This window comes from Anthonomus grandis, chromosome 14 (genome assembly GCF_022605725.1).
Source record: "Anthonomus grandis grandis chromosome 14, icAntGran1.3, whole genome shotgun sequence".
In the NCBI taxonomy this organism is placed as follows: Eukaryota; Metazoa; Arthropoda; class Insecta; order Coleoptera; family Curculionidae; genus Anthonomus; species Anthonomus grandis.
Genome location: NC_065559.1, coordinates 8,282,461 through 8,303,939, shown reverse-complemented (window position 1 = coordinate 8,303,939; position 21,479 = coordinate 8,282,461). Strand labels below are relative to the sequence as shown.

General features: G+C 31.9%; 1 protein-coding gene across 3 annotated transcripts; it reads right to left on the bottom strand.

Moving 5' to 3' along the window:
- Nucleotides 1-2,246: 2,246 nt before the first annotated feature.
- On the bottom strand, nt 2,247-16,413 carry LOC126744673 (modifier of mdg4-like). 3 transcript variants are annotated; one of them, XM_050452185.1, is made up of 9 exons: nt 16,276-16,413; nt 10,815-11,020; nt 10,599-10,755; nt 8,157-8,343; nt 7,954-8,077; nt 7,748-7,895; nt 7,133-7,259; nt 6,944-7,043; nt 2,247-2,583 (listed from the first exon to the last, which is right to left on the bottom strand). In XM_050452185.1, the coding sequence occupies exons 2-9, from the start codon at nt 11,013-11,015 to the stop codon at nt 2,503-2,505; spliced, it is 1,125 nt and encodes a 374-aa protein (XP_050308142.1). In that variant the 5' UTR covers nt 11,016-11,020; nt 16,276-16,413; the 3' UTR covers nt 2,247-2,502. The 3 variants fall into 3 exon arrangements, with proteins under 3 accessions (XP_050308142.1, XP_050308143.1, XP_050308141.1); XM_050452186.1 differs by lacking the exon at nt 16,276-16,413 and adding an exon at nt 15,946-16,038; XM_050452184.1 differs by lacking the exon at nt 16,276-16,413 and adding an exon at nt 15,147-15,165.
- Nucleotides 16,414-21,479: the final 5,066 nt, after the last annotated feature.

The window sequence follows — 21,479 nt, the reverse complement described above, 5'->3', positions numbered from 1 at the left end:
ACACACCTAAGCGTTTCTTAACTAATCATATTATTTATTCAATGATCTTAGGTACAAGTAACTGCAGGTACAAAATAGTAAAGTTGGCAATTGTATTGCATGTTTTGGTAGGTCGGCATGAACTGCCGTAAATCTGGGACATGCGCAAGTCGCTGAGGAGTTGGGGACCTTAGGGCTTATGCGTAAGTTAAAGGCGCGTCCCCACGATATTCCAACATCTGGAGACCTCTACTGTCAGGACGCTGCAATAACTAATGCGCTACATGACCAGACGTCACATACCACACACCTGTAGTGTACAGGGTGACAATTTAAAAACCTGAAAGGGCCATATATTAGGAACGATAAAACTTAATAAAAAATCGCTGAAAACAGTTTCTACAAAATGAAGGGGGTACACAAACAAGCATATCATCGTACCCTTTTCTGCAACCGCTTAGACCAGGTGAGATACACCTCTAAAATCTTAAATACAAAGAGGGGTCGAGTGATACATCATTTTGGAGCTCTTATTATATATGCGATATGCTTTCCAATGATGGCATACAAAGCCACATTTAGCAGAAAATCCTTCTCTGTTTATCGAGGAAAACAATATTTAAAAACACTATTTCGATTTTTTTATTATTTAATTAAATGTTGAAAACGATTTCCCTTATTCTGAAGACAATAATAAAGCATACTTTTAAGTTATTCACGTACGTTTACAAATGTTTCTCTGCATACACGGCATTCTTGCTATAGTGACTCAGGTTGAGTTTTAAGAAGCACAGGTTTTAGATGACCCACAAAAGGAAGTCGAGAGGTGTTAGGTTTGGGGATCTAGGTGGCCATTCAATAGGACCTCTTCTTCTATTCCACTGTCTAAGATAATAATCATCTTAACCATTGCCTAACAGGCACTACATATTGAGAAGGTGCCCCATTCTGTTTGAATTATAGTAAGCATTTTTCTAAAGCTAAATATCCGTGTAGTCCCTCCGATTTTCTAACTCCCGCACTATTGGTGGTTCTATAGCCCGCTCATTTCAGCATACTTATATGTACCCATTTAAATTTCCTGGCACAAATATATTTGTTTTGTACTTGCAAAATTGTTATAATTAATTGGAACAATAAAATGATTTATTATTATTATTAAATATTGTACCAATAATACTAGGGCTGTTAATCTCCCAATATAACAGCCCAAACATTAATTTGCTAACGGTACTAGGATTATTAACATGCCAATTTAGATAATAGGTTCACTCATCACTGAATCAAATATTTTTAGTAAATCAAATAAATATATTCTAGTCGAGGTTGTACCGCTATTATATCTGTCATTAGTACACAAAACTGGATTCTTCTGTCCGGGTTGTCGTCACCCAGTTCTTGCAGTTTATAGGGATAAGGCTTACGAAAGTTAACTACCTTTCTTATTGATTAGAACTGCTTGACGAGTTGATAAAGTTGAATTCATTGCAACCTGACCCAGAATATCAATTTGCGCTGTTTCGTCGATCAATCTCGGTTAATTTCTCTTTTTATTCATGTGCGTATTAGTTGGCGAACATGCTCCGGGCTTACATTTTGACCAGAATGCCTTCCGTTAAAACGTTGAGTTGTCCTTAAGGAACATTTATCCTGGGAACCAGAGGTGCTTCTTTTCGTTTAAGTGAACCGAAAGTCAACTATTCTTAAAATATTACTACTACCAGTCACTTTTAAAGTAAATGTTGTGATAATAAAATGCGAATATCTATAACCCAATACGTCGAACCAAAACGTTGTGCTAAATTTAAAATAAAGACAATGTTTAATTTTACTTGTTTACCAATGTCTACCACTTTCAAAAATAAAAATCTCTGAGTTTTACAGTGGCCGGGTGAATCACCAGATTTAAATCCCATCGAATATGAATTGAAAATTGTGCAAATAAAGCTGCTTTATACGAAAAAGTTCAAGAAGAATGGACAAACATGCTCCTCGTATTAGATGCAAAGTTTATGTCGAAGTGTTGATTAAAACGTTTAAAGTTTGCTTAATTGCTGTTTTTTTCTTTATATCTAGTGCCAATATCAGAATTGCAAAAACAAGCATTTTATAAAATCAGTTAATGCAAATAAATAAAATAAAAAAGATATGTAATACAACATATATTACAAATTCAGCTCATTCAGCGACCATGAAAATATATTTTTTACTAAATATAGTAAAGAAATATAAGTAAAGTCTAGTTAGCTCTTTATAAACAAAATACAGACGTTTAAAACATTGTATTACAAACAAAATATGTACATTGTGATGTATACTAAAATGAGGTAGTAAATGAGATAGAAACCCATTTTTTTTAAACTAACTTAAAAGTAAATGAAAAACAAAATGGAAACACGCTTAAAAGCCTAATTATAGGTAAGTAGTAAACAGTCTTACACATTTATACTTAGCTTAACAAAACACTCTTTAAGGAAACGGGTTTTTAAAGTGTGGATTTCACAGGGTTCTATTTTTTGCTGTTTATTCGCTGTCGCTGATTGAAATCCGTTCTTCCTGACTTTCAATAACCTCGATGTGATCTGCAGATACGGAAGAGGATACCTAAAACAATGGAATTTTAAACCTCAAACCTTTTTTGACAATGTCAATCAAGTATTGTAATTTTTTAGTGCTTGAAGTATGTTATATTATTATAGTGTTTAAGTAATTAAAATTATGCTCTTGGATAGAAGTTTCAAATAGTTTTGAAATGTCTTTTATATCAGTATAAAAGACATTTATATAAGTTAAATTATATAAGTTTTTACGGTTGGATTTTGGCTGAAATATAATTTCTTGGCTAAAGAGTTACTTGCTTGGGAGATTTCAATGTGTAAAACTAAAGAATTTTTTGTCTGAATCTTTCCAATGATGAGTGTATCAGTTGTACGCTGTGCTTGCTTAATAAATAAAACAGACTACTTGTAATCAGCGCATATAATAAATTAAAAGTTGCTGCCTAGCGCCTTCGATCATTCGATCCGTAGGCCATCATCAGGGCTTAAGACATAAAATATAAAAAGATACATTAAATTAGTACAGGAAGGAGCATTTTGGAGTTAGGCAAACCTCGTTAAAATATAAATCGTAATAAGTCATAAAAATAAATAAATAAAAAGGCAGTCACAAAGTGGGACGAAAAAACATGATACAAATACAGTGTGTCCCACTTAAGGGTTAGCCACCCCTCTAAAATTTTTGTTTCTTGACCAATTTTCAAAAACTTTTTTTTGTTGGATAGATGGTCAAAAATGGCACTTATGAGCAGTTCGAAATTTAGAGAAAGCAGGTCATGACCTACTGTATTCAAGTTTGAAACGCGAAAAATCGAGAAGTAGTATTAGCGATATTTATTATTGAAAAATGGTACTGGATTATTGTTCAGGACCACTTAAAACATAAGTGTACCAAATTTGGTTATGATAGTATACAGGGTGTTGAAATAAATTGGAGTCAAATTTTTAAAAGGCGCCAAAACATTCTTAATCAAATACTAATATTTTTTTAATTTTTGGCTAATTGACATGCGTCTTGAGAACACAAAGGTTGGAAATAAAATATCCTTCAATAAACAACAATCAACAAAATATTATACTATTTTGGGCTCAATTTGTTTGTTTTTTTTATGAGTTTGTTTGTTAAATTCCAAACACTCAAACTCAACAAATTATTATACTATTTTGGGCTCAATTTGTTTGTTTTTTTTATGAGTTTGTTTGTTAAATTCCAAAGATATGATTGTGTCTGGTTAAAAATTATTTTGTGGGAATTTTACCGAAGTATGCTATGAAAGAAAATGTTCCTGACAGTTTGTCAAAGTTTTCATGCATTTAGTTCATTTTGACTGCTTGTCGAACAATAATGGGTGATTATAATTTAAACGAAAGAGTTGAAGTAGTGCGGCTAGTTGGTGATGGAGTTAGAACATTCCGTGAAGCTGCGGCGGAATTTAACAGGAGACATCCTGGTAAAAACATACACCATTCAACAATAGCCAGAATGAACTAAGGGTTTGATCAGTCTGGTTCAGTAGGCGGAGTACGTCCTCATTTACATCGTAATCGAGCAAATAATAATAACCAAATAATTCTTGAGTACTTTAATGCTAATCCGCAATCTAGCATTAGAGTTGTTAGTGCCAACTTAAATATTTCCAAAAATTGCATATGGAGGTGTTTAAAGAAAAATAACAAGAAGCCTTTCAAGCCTATATTCCTTTACACTTTGGAACACGGGGATGAAAAACGCAGGATGGAATATTGTTTGTGGTTACAAGGCGAGTATTTGGCTAACCCTACATTTTTGAAAAATATTTTATACACCGATGAGGCAACATTTACTGCAAACGGCATTGTGTCATCTCAAAATATTAGAATGTGGAGTAACGTAAATCCCCATTGGGTGATACAATGTAAAAGGCAGTATTCGCAGAAAATTAACGTATGGTGCGGTATCTTGAACGAACGTATAATCGGTCCGTTTTTCTTTAATGAAAATCTAAATGGACTTAATTTTCTTCGATTCTTCCTGGAAGGTGATTTTAGTGACGTAATTGATGATTTGCCGTTAGCCGAAACAAGAAACTTACACATACAATTTGAGGGTGCGCCTATCCACAATGCAGTGGTAGTGCGGAATAGGCTAAATCAGAATTATCCGAATCGATGGATAGGACGAAACAGTCCATTAATTCAGTGGCCAGCACGTTACCCCGACCTTTCTCCCTTTTTCTTTGATTTTTTTCTTTGGGGAACCCTTAAAAACAAAGTGTACAAATCAAGACCGCAAACTCTACATGATTTGTGTGAGCGCATTAGACAAGAGTGTAATGAAATAAGCAGGGTACAGTTAAGAAGGGTGATAGTAAACAACAAAAGACGCATAGAAAAATGTATAAGAATTAATGGAGGACATATTGAAGGAACTAATATTTAGTTTTGTGGCATTAATTTTTAAATTTGAGTGTTAAGCAAAGATAAAATACTAGTAGTATTATTATCTTTGGTGTTAGGTAATTCCTTAAGGTAATTATTTTCAGTTTTTGCTGCTTAGCCTACATTACATTATTAAGTAACTAGTGAAGTGTGAATTGCAACCTAACAATGAAATAAAACTAAAAAATTTATAAATGAAGTTGTATTATTGTAAAGCTCAAAATAGTATGATAATATGATCGATTGTTGTTTATTAGATATATAGTAAGGATATTTCCAACCTTTGTGTTCTCAAGACGCATGCCAATTAGCAAAAAATTTAAAGAATATTCGTATTTGTTTAAGAATGTTATTGCGCCTGTTAAAAATTTGACTCCAATTTATTTCAATACCCTGTATACTATCATAACCAAATTTGGTACACTTATGTTTTAAGTGGTCCTGAACAATAATTCAGTACCATTTTTTAATAATAAATATCGCTAATACTACTTCTCGATTTTTCGCACTTCAAACTTGAATACAAATACCTGCTTTCTCTAAATGTCGAACTTGGCTCATAAGTGCCATTTTTGACCATCTATCCAACAAAAAAAAGTTTTTGAAAATTGGTCAAGAAACAAAAATTTTAGAGGGGTGGCTAACCCTTAAGTGGGACACACTGTATACGAAGCAATACAATCTTGAAAAAAAAGTAAGTTGACCTTAAGGTTTTATTATTAGAATGACTAGATATTATTACTGGAATATGCATTCAAAGCCACCGCTTTATGACGTTTATATTAATGAAATTAAAAATATCCAGAAATTTCAACAACTTGTTTTTTTTAACAATTTTTAAAAACTTAAGCCCCCTCTTTGTAATTATCATACAAATTATAATCATGTCATTGCTCCTTAATATTAATTGCCCTTGAGAATCATAGATGGATGTATGATATGTCATAAAAATGGTTCAATTAAGTGAAGCTATCTTTTGAGGAAAGTGACATTTCCAACAGCCTACAGAACCATTGAAAATATTTGATTAACCTGAAGTTTCATCGTACTATTGCATGCTTCGTACTATTTGCATGTACTATTGCATGCCCAATACATAGAATGCAAAAAAACTGCGACAAGTATATCTCCAGTTAATCGTCCAATCCATCAGTCCTTTTCTTTATTGGTTATTTAAAGTAAATAGTTTAGAATTATTATATAATCTTAGTAGTACCTACCTAGTTAATAAGTTTTTGTAGTTCATATTTTAATAATTTAGAATTAATTTTTTTTCAGTAAATGTTGCAGATATAAGAGTTTGTAAAAATACTCTCAAAGTTTACAATATATCAACCACTTACAGCTGTGTTTACCTTTAAATTTTGAAAATTTTCAACAATTAAAATTAAAATTAAACTCGGATTTAGAAGTTAACGAAAAGTTAACTGCGACCTATCTAAAATTAAAAAATATGTATTATTAAATCCCTTTTTGACTATGCATTTTTGATTACTGTAAATAAAAGCTACAAAACTCATCCACGAAGTTTGCGTTCTCAATACCGTAGTTGTATATTACCCTATCGTAGGTAGAATTTACTTCTAAATTTGCCTAATAGACGAAAGTATCATACATATGTCGTTATATACATTTAAAATAGTATTAAAACCGAAAAATCACCTTATCTTTTTAATAAAATTACGTCATTCTCTCATAATCATTATGGTTACAAGAAACGCTGAAATATTTCAAATTTTATACCATCGAATTTTAAAAAATCATTTTCTTATACCATAACAAGTTTATGGAATGATCTCCTAGGAATGCTAAAGATATATGAAAAAATAACTTTGCAAAATTCACAAAAAAATATTTATGTGAGTCAAAATAAAATGTATTGTGAACACATTTTAAAGTTTAGTTCTACTACGATAAATGTATGTTTTCGATATCTGGGAAATTATTATTAAATGGTGGTTACAAACAACTTGTTTTTTTTAACTTACCGCGGAATTATTCCCGTTTAGGGTCGTATTATTGCCGGTCGAAGTCGTACTTAATTCATCCGCCTTTCTTTTTACAGGCATTTTTTGGGTATTCTGCAAACTAAAATAAATATTTTTCATTATTAATGGCAAATGGCTAATAAAACTTTCGAAAAATCACTATCCATATTTGATTAAACAAAGACTTACTCTGCGTATTTTCGTTTATGTTCCTCCTCGACCCTTTTTGCTTCCCTATAATAAATATTTTTAGTCTCCGGAAGCAAAGTTTTCCACATGTTTCCCAATCGAACCGATATTTGCTTAGTAGACTCCTCTAAAATTGAATACATTAGTATATAGGGTGTTTGATGATATCATTAGAAATTTTCATTTCTACCGTACAATAGATCTTGCTCTATCAATTTGACATGTTTTCAGTATTGCGACGCTTTTACGTTAACACGTTAACTGCCACAATACAATTTTTTTTAACCCCACGAGCCAAAAGCTATTTTTTATTTGTTTCACTTCCAAAATAATAAAAATGATGACCCACAATTAATAACAATTAATAACAATATAATAAAGAACAGCAGCGTCTTGAGAATGAGCGAAGAGATTCACAAAAAAAACGCAAATCGAGTGAAACATATTTTGGAAGAAGTCCAATACACTTAAAAAAAGATGAATATTAAGTTGATGTCAGTTCTGGTCAAATCGAAAGAGAGCCAAATTACTTATTTTATTTAGAATTTACAACATTATTTTTGCCATTTTGAACTAAAAACATAATAAAAATTACAATAAAAGATTTATGCTTACGTGGATTTTCAATGGTCAACTTTTTCCTCCATTCACTAGCAAATATCATAAAGGCGTGAGGAGGTTTTGGAATAACCGTTGCTTTCGACAATATAGAGGGTACGACCGGACTTGCTGGCTTTTCGAGTATTTGACTGAAAGAATACGTCTGAAAGTTAAAGAATAATAAATGTCTTGAACATATTTGTGTGTCTTTGTAGCCTTACCTCACCAACTGGTAACGTTACTGATGAAACAGAGGGTAAAGATGGACATGGGTGTATGTTTTGAATCGTTTTCGGCGGAGGTTCAACAATAGGCGCACTTAAAGGTATTATATTTTTGTTGCTTCTATAAATAATCATAATTTCAAAAATTTATAAAGTCAATAAACCGTAAATTCACCAAAAGATACGAGCAAAAAACGTACATAAGCAAACTTGACTGTGATAGTACGTCAGCCGGTTCCTCTACTTTCGGCTTTAAGTCAGTGGCTGGTTTGGTCAGCTTTGGTTTCTTATAAACCACAGGTTTTTTTGGTTGGATTGGTGTAGTCGTGCTAGTTTCTTTCGGATAAACATCTTCAGGAAAGTCTTTAACAACCACAGCTGATAGACCTGCAAAATTTTTTTTTGGTTCTGTTTTTTAAAAAATCCCTGTAACAGTAATTTTTATTTAATACTTTTTGCTAGAAAATGTCAAACTCATGGGAGGGCTCCATTAGTAAAAGTATTTATGAAAAGATGGTTTGGCAATTAAAAGAAAACAATCGCTAGAAGGCGTTATTTAGCGTAGTTTAAGCATATGTAAGACAATTCGAAATTTTGCTAAAATCTGTAAGAAATTATAAGACACTTCACTTATCTGAGTGTAATGGCAATAATCCAACGTTTTTATGAAAAACTCTAAAAGAGAAATACCTAACAATATTGGAAGTTCTAATGATTACTACATTTTGGAACATGTTTGAGACCTGCAGGAGATCAGGATTTAGTTGACTGTTTTTTGTAGTAATCACTACAGCCGTAGTGCTTCCTTTAGCTTCCAATGTCCAAATAACAACATGTCACAATGACGTATTTCCACTAATGGTCACAATGACGTATTTCCACTAATGCTTTCGAATAGTAACCCATTTATGGATTGCAAGTATGCAATTATATGCAAGTCATCTTGTATTAATTGACATTGAACATTTGAATAGACAAAAACCATTTTAAATCGTCAGCAAATAATAAAAAAATTACAACTTATTACAAATAATCCTACATCATTAATGAAGATTGTAAAAAACAACATGCGATCCACATGGACCCACATGCGATCCCTGAGGAACGCCCGATGGCACAGAAAAGCTGCTAGATAAGAAATTATTAAGCCGTATACATTGCGATCGACCCAGTAAATAGTCCTTTAGCCAATAAATAACATTTATTCCAAAACCCAAAGCTTGGAGCTTTGCCAGTAGAATGGCATGATTAACTCTGCCAAACGCCTTCGAAAAAACCCTTTAAATACAGCATCAACTTGCGTGAACCTTCACCAAAAGCATTAAACAGTGGAACGACCTTTTTGAAAACCATGTTGATTGTTAGTAATTTGGCTTTTAAGTTAAGGCAAGTTTGACAAACTCCCCGATAAATACTGACATTAGAGTAGTAGAGTAGATACGCATTCACAAAGTAGCAAGTTGGGTATGCCATCTGGTCCCACAAAAGTTTTGCATTGTAAGCCAAGAATGTCATCAAAAACCTCTACTAAAGATCTACAAGCGCTGTCATATAATATTCAGGTATTTGAAATGCTTTATCAGAATATACGTTGGACACATATTTGGCAAATAATAAAATCATTCACATCTATCATCATCACTAGTTTCATCATTCAAAAACATATGTTTAGAAATAGTATTTAACTTTTTAACATTGCTTACATGTTTCCAGAATAACCTAGGATTTAACAATAGATTATTCTCGGTACGAAAAATATACTCGTGGTAACACCGACCGCTCAACACACCGTCTTTCCAACTTTTTAACGTAAAACTAAGCCTCTTAAATCTCTCGAAAACCATACAAGAAAGTTACCAGTATTATAGAACTCAATAGGCACAAAATAGCTAATTCCTATATACAAAAGGTTTTAAGGCAATGCAAATTAAACTAATACAGTAGATTAGAACTCGCCACTGTCACAACCAATTGTGCCCCCCTCTACTTGGGGAAGAAGCCAGTAAAAATCTAGCACAATTAAATTCTAGGATCTGGAAAACCACAAAACTAAACCATTGCTTCCAATCCAACCATTTGGGTAAGTAGGATCGGAAAAATTCGTTGTAAAATGGGCATCCTTTTCCCAAAGAATACGAAGTTTTTTAGTCATTTACAAATTCCTGTCTGTTGTATTTCTTATAAGTTTCTATGGTTTTATTAATAATATTAACGTATTTTCTGTTTTTGCTGTTGTTTTGGCCATTCATATCTTATGATCTTATGTGGATTGGATAAGTCTTAAACCTACTGAATAAAATTTGAAGGAAGGTAGATCTGGATCTGATTGAAATCTAGAAGATTGATCATGATTATGAAGTATAAACTAATAGTTATAAAAAGTGAACTAAACCTAAATTATAAATATTTTTCTTTGTTTAAAATTAAAGTCATTGTCAATAGACTTTCCTCCTATATTGACATTTTATAGCAAAAAGTGTTAAAGATGTAGAATTATAGTGAAATAATTTACTTATTTTAGTTTTGAGCAGCAATTTCTTCTTGCCACTTTATTAACAGATTTTTCCATTCCTGGATTGAGATTTCACTGCTAGTCACCCTTAGTAAAAGACCCAGTAAAATGCATTAATCGTTAATATTACCTTTAACTTGTAAAGTTTTTCCTAATGCCAGTACGTCAGAGAAGTGCTTATCTAAAACCCTTACTTCACCAGAATACATAAACTCTAATATGTATTTTAAATCTGTAAATTGGACGCCATTCAAAAATATAATGGGATGCTGGATATTCGCGTGAATCTGAAAATAATATCAATATTTACAAATTTAATTTCACAAACTTAAAATATCAATTCTACCTGAAAGATGGTGTTGAAGTAATCACTACAGGCAGCTAATATTAGTTTGTGCGCCTTTATATATTGCCCTCCACAAGATAATGTCACATCAACAAGATATTCTCCTTGTTGATGCTCAGTTAATATTTGTAGAAAGTTGGCTGCATGATTGTTCCATTTTAATTTATAATGGTCTGAAGGTAATGGTGCCGGATTCTCCATGATTCCTTGAAAAGACAAGATAAAGGAATGAATGATTTTACTATTTATAGGCTAGGTAGGAACCATAATACTACTTTTAAAGTAGACATATCAATTATAACTTCACTGAACTTTTTGTTAATTTTGAAATTTATTATTAGTGCATGGTACATGACTCCTCAATCTGACTTAGCTCTGTATATAATATTCATCAACTATAGATGTAGTCAAGGAGTACTGATTGAATGTTTACATAATTCCCTGGCATCTTTTATTTATAATGTATTTATACATTAATATGGTGAAGAGGAATAGTATTCCCAATAGACAAGATATAGTTTTTCATTTATTCTCCTCAGATATACATATGAACTTAATCTAGCTGAAGCCATTGATAACCTGTTGATTGTATCATTTAAATATGAGCTTCAATATTATGAATTTCATATTGCAGGCTATATAGGTGGAGCTAGAATTAAATTCATAATGTAAATGTTGTGCAAGATTTAATACTATTGGTGATTTATTTGTTCTATAAGCTTTTTAAAAACTTAAACTTTCCTTCTAGGAAAGGGGTCGAAAGGATCATTTAAATTATCAGGCTTCTTCTTAACAATCTGAGTGCTGATTGCAAGGAACTTTAAAACAATGTGATCAAAACTACATAACTAAAATGGCACACTTAAATAATGTTCTATGAAAAATTATTGGAGTTTCAAGTTCAAATGAGCAAGAAACCTTCAATCTGCTTGCCTTTTTTTAGAACTCTATTTACTAATATTGATTTATTAACCATTGGTTCATGTTACATTCATAATATAATATATCAGTGACTTTCAGTGATTTCCATCTTTTCAGAGAAGACTCAATAGAAAATTCTCTCCTTTGGACCAAATGGTAGTTCTTCACTTATGCTCAGAAACTGTGCTGATACTTTCCTAGATTTCTATGGCTATGGTTCTTTAATAGTAAGCAAGGGTTGGATATAATTATATTCAGTTCATAGTGTTCATTTCACAAGAAACAACATTTTTTTTTTTTGGTTTACAGGAAAAAGGCTTCAGAATGGGTTCTTGAACTATGACTGGGGAAGGAAATTTAATTATTATTCACCATAGAAATGAATGTTGAAAATAAATGAAGGTTAGCCCCTGATAAGAGTTTCAGTGAAACTGAAGAAAGATGGATGATAACAGAAGTAATTAAACTTAAAAAGTGTGGCAAAATTATGCAATGAAGTGGAAAGATTGCTAGAAAGAACATGTAAGTCCGAAACAGTTTGAAAGACTTATAAAACATAAATAAAACCCTTTATTAGCAAAAAAAATAGATCTGCAAGATTGAAATTTGCCTGAGAGTGTATCAATAAAGGCTTTCTGGAATATGGCAATATTTGCCGATGAAACCAAAATAAGGGGTATTTGGGTCCTATGAAAAACTATCAATGTGGAGAAAGCCCAATGAAGTGCTGAAATTAAAAAAATATGAAACCTACTGTAAAGTGGAGTGATGTGGGGATTTATGTTATCTGCAGGTGTGGGTAATATGAATTTAGCCCCTTGGAGATGGCGCTCAATAATTTTACATTAATAACAATTACCAGTTCTATAACAGCAATAATTCAACAACACATCATATAGAGTTTGAACATGGTTGCTATATAATGCCTTGCCTAAATGTTATTAAAAGCACTATCATCATATTTGAATGTAAGTGAAAATTTAAGGATAATATTGAAAAATAAACTAAATAGGCGTCCAATATCAATGAAAGATAAATTAAAGAAATTTGGAGCACAATAACTTCAGATTACACTTGAAAAGTTAGTGGAATCAATTATTACAAGATGTAATTGATAATCAAGGAGGACCAAGCAAGCAAATATTAACAGTTATTATTCACAATATTAAGTGGGTCTGCTTGTTTTAATATAGTAATTTTAGTTTTGCATGATTTTTAATTTGTGTCATTAAAATCCAACATTTTTTTAGTTGAATATTTATCAAATATTAGGCGTTAGATCAATATTAGAAAAGCCTCGGAAATTAAAAAGGTATCATTTGTATCCAATATATTATTTGAACAATAAAACTAAAAATAAAGAACATTGTAAAGAGAGGTCTGATAATTTAAGACTGATTGATATTATAAGTAAAAATAAATTATTTAACTCACGGCAAAAAGGCTTAAATAAAGACTGCGGTACTAAAACTGTACTTGTCAGTGCATTGCATCACATTCTTACAGGCTTTAAGGCATGAGTGAAATGTATCTGAGTGTTTTTAGATCTAACCAAGGCCTTTGACACTGTGCCACATCACATCTTACTAGACAGACTTGAACAAAAGAGGATCATACCCTTTTAAGATCATATTTAAATAATGGTTTTCAGCAAGTGAAAATTGAAGAATCCTTGAGCACGCCTCATCCTGGGGCTTTTTTTTATTTTACCAGACAACACACCAATAATAATAATAAAAGCAAAAGCTTGAAATGAAGTATTTATATAGGCTCAAATTATTATTCTTATTGAAACCTGGTTGGATTTTAGTTTCTTGTATTGTATCTCAATATTGACAAGTCACATTTTGTATGTTCATCCTTGACTAGGGCTGATTTACCAAATATTAGTGAAATAGAAAGAAAGAAAGAAAGAAAGAAAATGTGCTATATTACGTAAGACAACAAAATCTTGTGTACAAGCATCCTAAAAACTAAAAAATTCCAAATTCACTTTAAATTTCAAACAAACATAACTTCTAAAACACTTTACCATAAAATTTACACACATTACCAAAATTAATCATAACAAAACAGATTGAGAAAAAAAGCATCTTTTTGATAAATTTGATTAAAAAATAAGTAAAGCTGTCAATAAAACAGAATTTAGAAGAAGTAAATTACATTATTTAACAGGAAACAAAACTAAAACACTAAAATGATGTCAGAGCACAGGTTAAAAGGTATCATTAAAAAAATCGTCAAGGCTATAATATGCCCTGGATAATAAAAGTGATTTTAATTCCTTTTTGAATCTCTTAACTTCTAAAATTTGTCTGATACATAGAGGAACATGGTTGTAAATTTTTTTGCTGAGGTATATAAGTGAGTTCTTCATGAGGGAGGATGTAGGGATTGGTAAGGGAAAATCGTTAACCTGGCGAGTCATATGACCAGTGTTAGAGGGAGGTTTAGGACATTTATGAATAAGAGTAGCTGTTTCTAAGATAAAAAGAGAAAAAAGAGTTAGGATTTTTTGAGATATAAAGAGAGGTTTACAAGAATCTCTTAACCCAGCAGAACATAGGTATCTAACTGCCTTTTTTTGAATCACAAAAATTATGTTTAATAATCCCTTGTTGCTTAAACCCCAAAAAGGCAAGCCATAACAAAGGTGGGACTCAATAAGAGAAAAGTACACTGAACGTGCAACTACCCTTCCCAGCTCATGCCCCGCCATTCTTACTGCAAAGCATCCAGAGGATAATTTTGATGCAAGATTTAGGATATGATCTTCGAAGCGAAGGCGACCATCAATGGTAATACCAAGGAACTTACAGCTTTCTTTGTTTTGCAAGGGGGAGTTTTCACTAAACATAAGGCCCTGAACGTCACACTTAAATCCCATAATAAAGGTTTTGCCCACATTAAATACAAGCCTGTTTGCAGCACACCACTCCGATAAAATCTTAAGATCCTTAAAAACCTGGGCTCTAACATTATCAGAATCTCTATGATTCCATAAAATGGTAGTATCATCAGCAAACTGAACCACTTTGCCCTGCAGTTTTAATGAATTCTTAGTATCAGTTTAGCAGTCATACGTGACGGTCGTGTTTAAGTTCGTAGGAGGCTACGCCGGTACTCAGTTTTGTTTGTTTTGTTTTGATTTGATTTGTTTTGATTTTTTTTTTTACAACCACATCGACGTGCTATATTTCCGTACAAGTGTTCCTAATTAACAGGTCAATATTTTTTTGTTTTATAAATATTTCCTGTTTTAACTAACTAGACTTGTTTTGCTGGCATTGACCTTAACTTGATACCATAGAACTAAAGAAAACCATAGAAAAATAAAAATACAAGAGAATAATTCTAGTCCTATGGTTGGAACCTTTGGTGTGACACTTAAATCACAGTTTTCCCACCAACCAAAACTCCTTATTTCATTCGCGACATGTGTTTCGCTAACAATGTCAGCATCTTCGGGAGGAGATTGAAACTGAGTTTTGTGATTTAAGAGAATAACTGTTCTAATAATCAAACTTGTAAGTGTAATGCAACAACTACTGCTGTCAATAATATCAAGTATTTAGGAGTGTTTGCTGAAAATTATCTAAGATAAGACTGCAACATTAAATATAATTGTAATAAAATTTGAAAACTTATGTATAAGGTTCTATATTTTGAGGCAAGGTATGTCAAAAAGTTCTGTTATGAGTATATATAAGAATATAAGTCACTAGTTTAATCTGTAACCTGTAATGGCATGTGTTTGGGGTGCAGCCACCAGTATGTCTATGATTTGTCTCCTCTGGAAATAACACAATTCTTTTTTTGTAAAATAGCACTATTTAAAACTAAATTCTATCCAACTGTTAACTTCTTTAAGGATTTTAAAACACTGAATATAAATAAATTATATATAAAATCAGTCATTAGACTATTGTATAATGATAATAAAATAAACCCCTATTTGACAGAGAAGTCTCTTACATGCAGCGCCTGAAATATATAATGCTTGGTTGTAGGAACTTTGTGTACATAATAATATAGTTTAAGTGTTAGTTTAAAAATGATAATATAAAGCATTAATTTTACTAAATTGTTCCAAGTATAAAATATTTTTAATGTCCCTAGTAGTTTCTCATAGTAGTGTAGAAATGCCAAGATTATATTTATATTGCATCAGTGCACACACAATTTTTTTATCCTATAATTTTGCACCTACCTACATAAAACTGTTACTTTTGAAATAAACTTATATTATTTATTTATTTATTTTCATTTTATAAGTAAAAGGTTTTAAAAATAATTATTTGAAGCTTATTTTTTAGGCTAATCACATAATATTTATATAATGATGATAAAAACTGATAATAAATAAATTCTATATTAAGCTGGTGAGTTATCAATTTTCCTATCTCCTAATTTAACGTTTATATCGTTATATATACGTAACGGTGATTACCTAAATTCGGCAAAATTGAAGAAAAAAAAATGTGTTCTTCAAATAATTCAATTTTGATAGATTAAATTAAAATTACTCTATTCTACTTACCGATAACTGAATAATTCGTTAAAGATTAATATGAAAGATATGATTAAAATAAAATGTTAAGTACACTTTATTATAAATACTTATTAATTTTTAAAATTTGAAATCTAAAATCTGGGAATTACACTCTATTTTTAGAACAAAACACTAGCTTGAACTGTCATTTGTCGGCTGTCAATTTAAATTACTAAATAGCGTTTTCGACTTGTTCCAGGAGAGTAAAGGTCATTCGACACGGTCACGTATAGTCAACGTAATAGTAGTTCCCGCAACATAGAAAACGTAAAAGAAGAGTGTCCAAAGTACTAATGCATACTAAAAACAACAATATCGACTTAAAAAAAGCTGATTATTTAAATCATTTAGTAATTTAAAATTATTTGCAGGTTTCTTAGAATGTGTAATACTATTGCTCATAAGAAACTTTTTTTAATAATCGTTATTGAAACAACTGTCAACTTAAATAAAAATGAAAATCTTTGTTAAATACTTATTTTCTTAAAAACACATTGTTTTAACCTAATTGCAACTATTATGTGCATAATTAATGATTAATTCCCTCTATAGCCCCACTTAAGCGGCTGAACGCTCATTTGATATCGAGATATACATTTTAATTTCAATAAAGTTGATATTGGTGTGGTTGGCCTGATAATAATAACTCACGCTAGGGCTAATTACGCTTTAGGGTAATTTTTCATGCATCCGTCATACGACAGGACGAAATCGTTTCTATTGGTGAAAATACTAGGTTCTTCATGCATTAGTTTTCATGCCTTTGATATCCGATGGACGTCAGTTCGAAATTATTATATCTGTCAATATTTTTGTCTTATTTACTGTCAATATCAGAATTTCCTCTTCGGCTACTTCATCACCACTGACATCTCTCATTAGTGGTAATGAAGGGGAGACGAAGAGAAAAGGCTAATCATAATGCAGCTATTGAGAAGACACGTGAAAAAGTAAATGCACCTCTGCAGATACCTACCGCTGGCCTGCCTATACAGTGCATTTTTTTTATCTCGGGTCATAGGGTTTTACGTGTAATATTTTCAACCCCATGTTAGAACCTGTTCTATTTAATCGGTAGGATTGAAACTTGGAACAAGTGAAGTTTAAGTTAACAGACTTTAAAAAATCCCATTATTTTGCAAAAAAATTTGCGAGAAACCTATTTAAAATACGTTTTTCTGATGAAAAAGTTTGCTTTTTCTGCACCTCGTAACCTTCATTACCTTTACACTTCAAAGCAGGTAGACAAATATCTGACAGTGACACAAAATAATTTTTAAATTGCTCCATTGAAATTGTTCAAAAACTCTTTAAAATGTCGATTTACACTACGGAGGAACGTATTGAGATGGTTTCAAACTACGTTAGAGGAATGTCGGCGCAAGAAGTGGTAGATAATTTTGCCGTGTCTTATCCTAACCGTCCCGTCCCGTCTAGATCAACTGTACAACGGTTTCATGAAAAATTTATTACGATTGGATGCATCGCCAGTTCTCACTTAAAACGAAAAAGAACCGAAACTGTAGTAGACGAAGAATTTAAAATGGAGGTATGCTTGGCCGTTGAAGAAAATCCAACAAATAGTCTTACTCAGTTTGCTGAAGATACCGGAAAAAGTAGGAGTAGTTGCTATAAGGCAATCAGAAAAGAAAAATACAAATCTTTTAAAGATAGAAATCTTCAAGAACTCTTGCCTAATGATTATATTCTTAGAATGCAGTTTTGTGAACAGTGGATGGAACGAATTAACAACGACCCCACAATTACAAACAAAATACTATTTTCAGACGAAAGTACTTTCTGTACAAATGGTACAGTCAACAAACAAAATACTCGAATATGGGCGCGAGAAAATCCTCACGTCATCCAGGAAACGCATACCCAAACAAGACAGAAACTTAAGGTGTGGGCAGGAATTCTTGGAGATCGAATAATTGGACCATTTTTCATAGAGGGTAGCCTGAATACTGCAAAATATTTAGAATTACTTCAGGTGCAGGTCATTCCCGCATTAGGAAACGCTGTTCAAAATGGCAGGATAATTTTTCAACATGATGGAGCCCCCGTTCATAGTGCAGCATAGTGCAGCAGACTGTTACCGAGATTTTTGAATGCCACGTTCCCAGGACGCTGGATTGGACGTTTTGGGCCATCTAAATGGCCGGCGCGAAGCCTCGATCTTTCGCCTTTAGATAACTTTTATTGGGGCTATCTATCATCGAAAGTGTTTGATATTGTTAGAGGCAGACCCAACAATATCGAAGAACTTCGTAATAGAATTATCGAGGCTTCGCGTACCATTACTCCCCGGCAGCTCCTAAATGTTAAAAGACCTTTCTACAACTGTCTGGGCTTTTATTTGGCTCAATTTGGAGGCCACTTTGAACAATTCATTTGAAAGGTTTTATTTGTTTATTGTTGATTTTTGAAAATATTTTTTTGAGATTTTGAGGAAATTATTTTGTGTCACTCTCAGATATTTGTCTACCTGGTTTGAAGTGTGAAGGTAATGAAGGTTCCGAGGTGCAGAAAAAGCAAACTTTTTCATCAGAAAAACGTATTTTAAATAGGTTTCTCGCAATTTTTTTTGCAAAATAATGGGATTTTTTAAAGTCTGTTAACTTAAACTTCAATTTTTCCAAGTTTTAATCCTATCGATTAAATAGAACAGGTTCTGACATGGGGTTGAAAATATTACACGTAAAACCCTATGACCCGAGATAAAAAAATGCACTGTATATTAATCCAATCTGTCAGAGTTTATATGTTATCAATCTGATAAGTTAGCCTTAATGCCTTAAGAGTGAACTCCTTTAAAGAGTGAATTCCTTTAAAGAGTGAACTCTACTGGAGATAAAGCTGCTGTGGCATTGCAAGTGACATATGAAGGTAACAAAGAATATTTATAATTAATATTTATTCTTATTAATATCTTGTACATGCCTTAATGTAACTGCAAGTCGTTCCCCACTAGATATTGGCTCTCTTACACAATTAAGTTTTGTTAAATAAAGTCCTTCAATATTTAATAAAGGGTTCATTAAGGTATTAAAAGTCGAGAAATTAAAATATTGTTCTATATCAGAAAGCTTGATTTCAAATAGGAATTATTGAAAGGCATCTACATCTTTTCGTTTCCTGAAAATATCTGTGATTCAAAATCGTTTTGGGATATAGTAATTTTTACAAGCTTTTTTGTTTTTCAATAAAAGAAGAGATAAAAACAATAAATTTCTTCGGCATTGCTGCCTCTCTAAAGCCAAAATCCTTTCATTTTGTACCTAATAGAATGTAATAATTATTAAAAATGGTCCATAATAACATTTTCTTTCTACCTTTGTATGACGATCCATATTATATCTGTATCCTACTAGTTTTATTAAAAGACTAAAAGACCAACCAAAAACTCTTAAAAATAATAAAGTATAAATAATTGTAGAGATTTTAAGAAACACAATGTAATAATATATGACTGTATATTGATTGATTTATTTTCAACCGAACAATATCATAGTTGTCAAGTAAGTCCGATATCGTGTAAAAAGTTAAATTAATTTTAAATTCAGATGAAGAAAGATTCGTTAAAACTTCTAGTATGGAATTTGGCGCAAAATGGTGGGAAATACGATGTGCAGTTCGAAAATGACCACCGGCTCTCATTGGTCTTTACAGGCATGGTTCTAGTAGTGAACATTCCTCTTTATCAGCTGATCTTCGGGAGTTACAAGAATAATTAGATTCATATTCAAAGATTCAAGGATATAGGTATTCAATAGATTCAAATCTTTTATCCCTAAACTCAAACAAAACCAAAGTTTTGTTCCTTTAACGCCGTCTGGAGGATGTTGGACAAATGGAGATCTTATAATCGCCCAACATGATACCAACAAATTTCGTAGCCTCATAAATAGACAAGGATCTTAAATTTGAACAACACGTTATAAGTTTGGCAAAAAAGGTTTCTTTGGGTTCTTCTGCTGTAAGGGTAATAAGTCAAGAACTTGGATCAAGAGTTGGTAAGACGGTCTACTTTGCCCTAATTGAGTCACACCTAAAAGCTATGGTATTAGCTTCTGGGGGAATACTAGCAACTGTTTTATCCACCAACGATTTATCCTACAAAAACGTGCCCTTCGTTATATATGTGGGGTCCATCCAAGGGAATGATGCAAGCCCTTGTTCATACGAGAGGAAGTTCTTACGGTCACCAATCTCTTCATAATGGAAGTTGCTAGCAAGTTCTTCAAATATCGACATATAGGCATGAGAGTAATTTTCGCCTGCTTATACCTACATCTACTTTAACTAAAAAGACTAACTTCTATGAGGGCTTGAAGATATTTATTTATCTCCCACAAAGAATTAAAGAGAAAACATCAATGACTGAGGTTTCAGACACAATCTTTAAAAATGTTGTTAGTTTTGAAAAGATCATATTATTCGCTAACGGAAGTTTACTCGGGTATTGTTTTCTTGCCCTAAATTAGATTTTTATGCGTGTAATGTTTTTACATCTATTGTAGAGTTATAATTTGTATATTTGCAGCCTTACATTTATTATTGCTTATTAATTACGTTAATAATGTTTTTTTAAAGCTTTGTTAATAACAACTATTTTTCTTTATACAAATAAAGCATATTTTTACTTTTGACTTTGACAAACATTAGGCGTTTTTTTTTGTTAACCGAAGCATTTTTCTACAATTTTAATTTTTTAACAGTTAAAATCAGCTCTTTCTCAAAATAAATAAATATCGTACTTACAGTCAATTTTATATTTATCAAAGAAGAAGCTAAGCACGGAAACTTAAATGACAAAAAGATATATTTTTTTGGTAAATCTCGTCAGTCAGAAAGCAGAAAAGTAAAGGATGGTGCTTTCCGACACGTGTTTGTGCTTATTGGCTTTTTCAGGGAAAATCAACCAGAAAATCAAAAGGAAAATACTGATGAATCTCGAACAGGAGCAGAGCGAGCGATTACACAAAACTTTTTGTGTTAAATAACAAAGAAAAAGTTTCTTTCTGGATACTCCGTTATTCAGGAAGCAGAATAGATAAGGGTGTTGAGCTTAAACAACCTTACATAGGTTTTTTAAACCTTTGTGTGGTTTGTTTGTGGCAAAACATGATGTTTTCATTCATTCTTTAAAGCATTTTTATATGTAATATTATATTAATTTTTATTCTGGC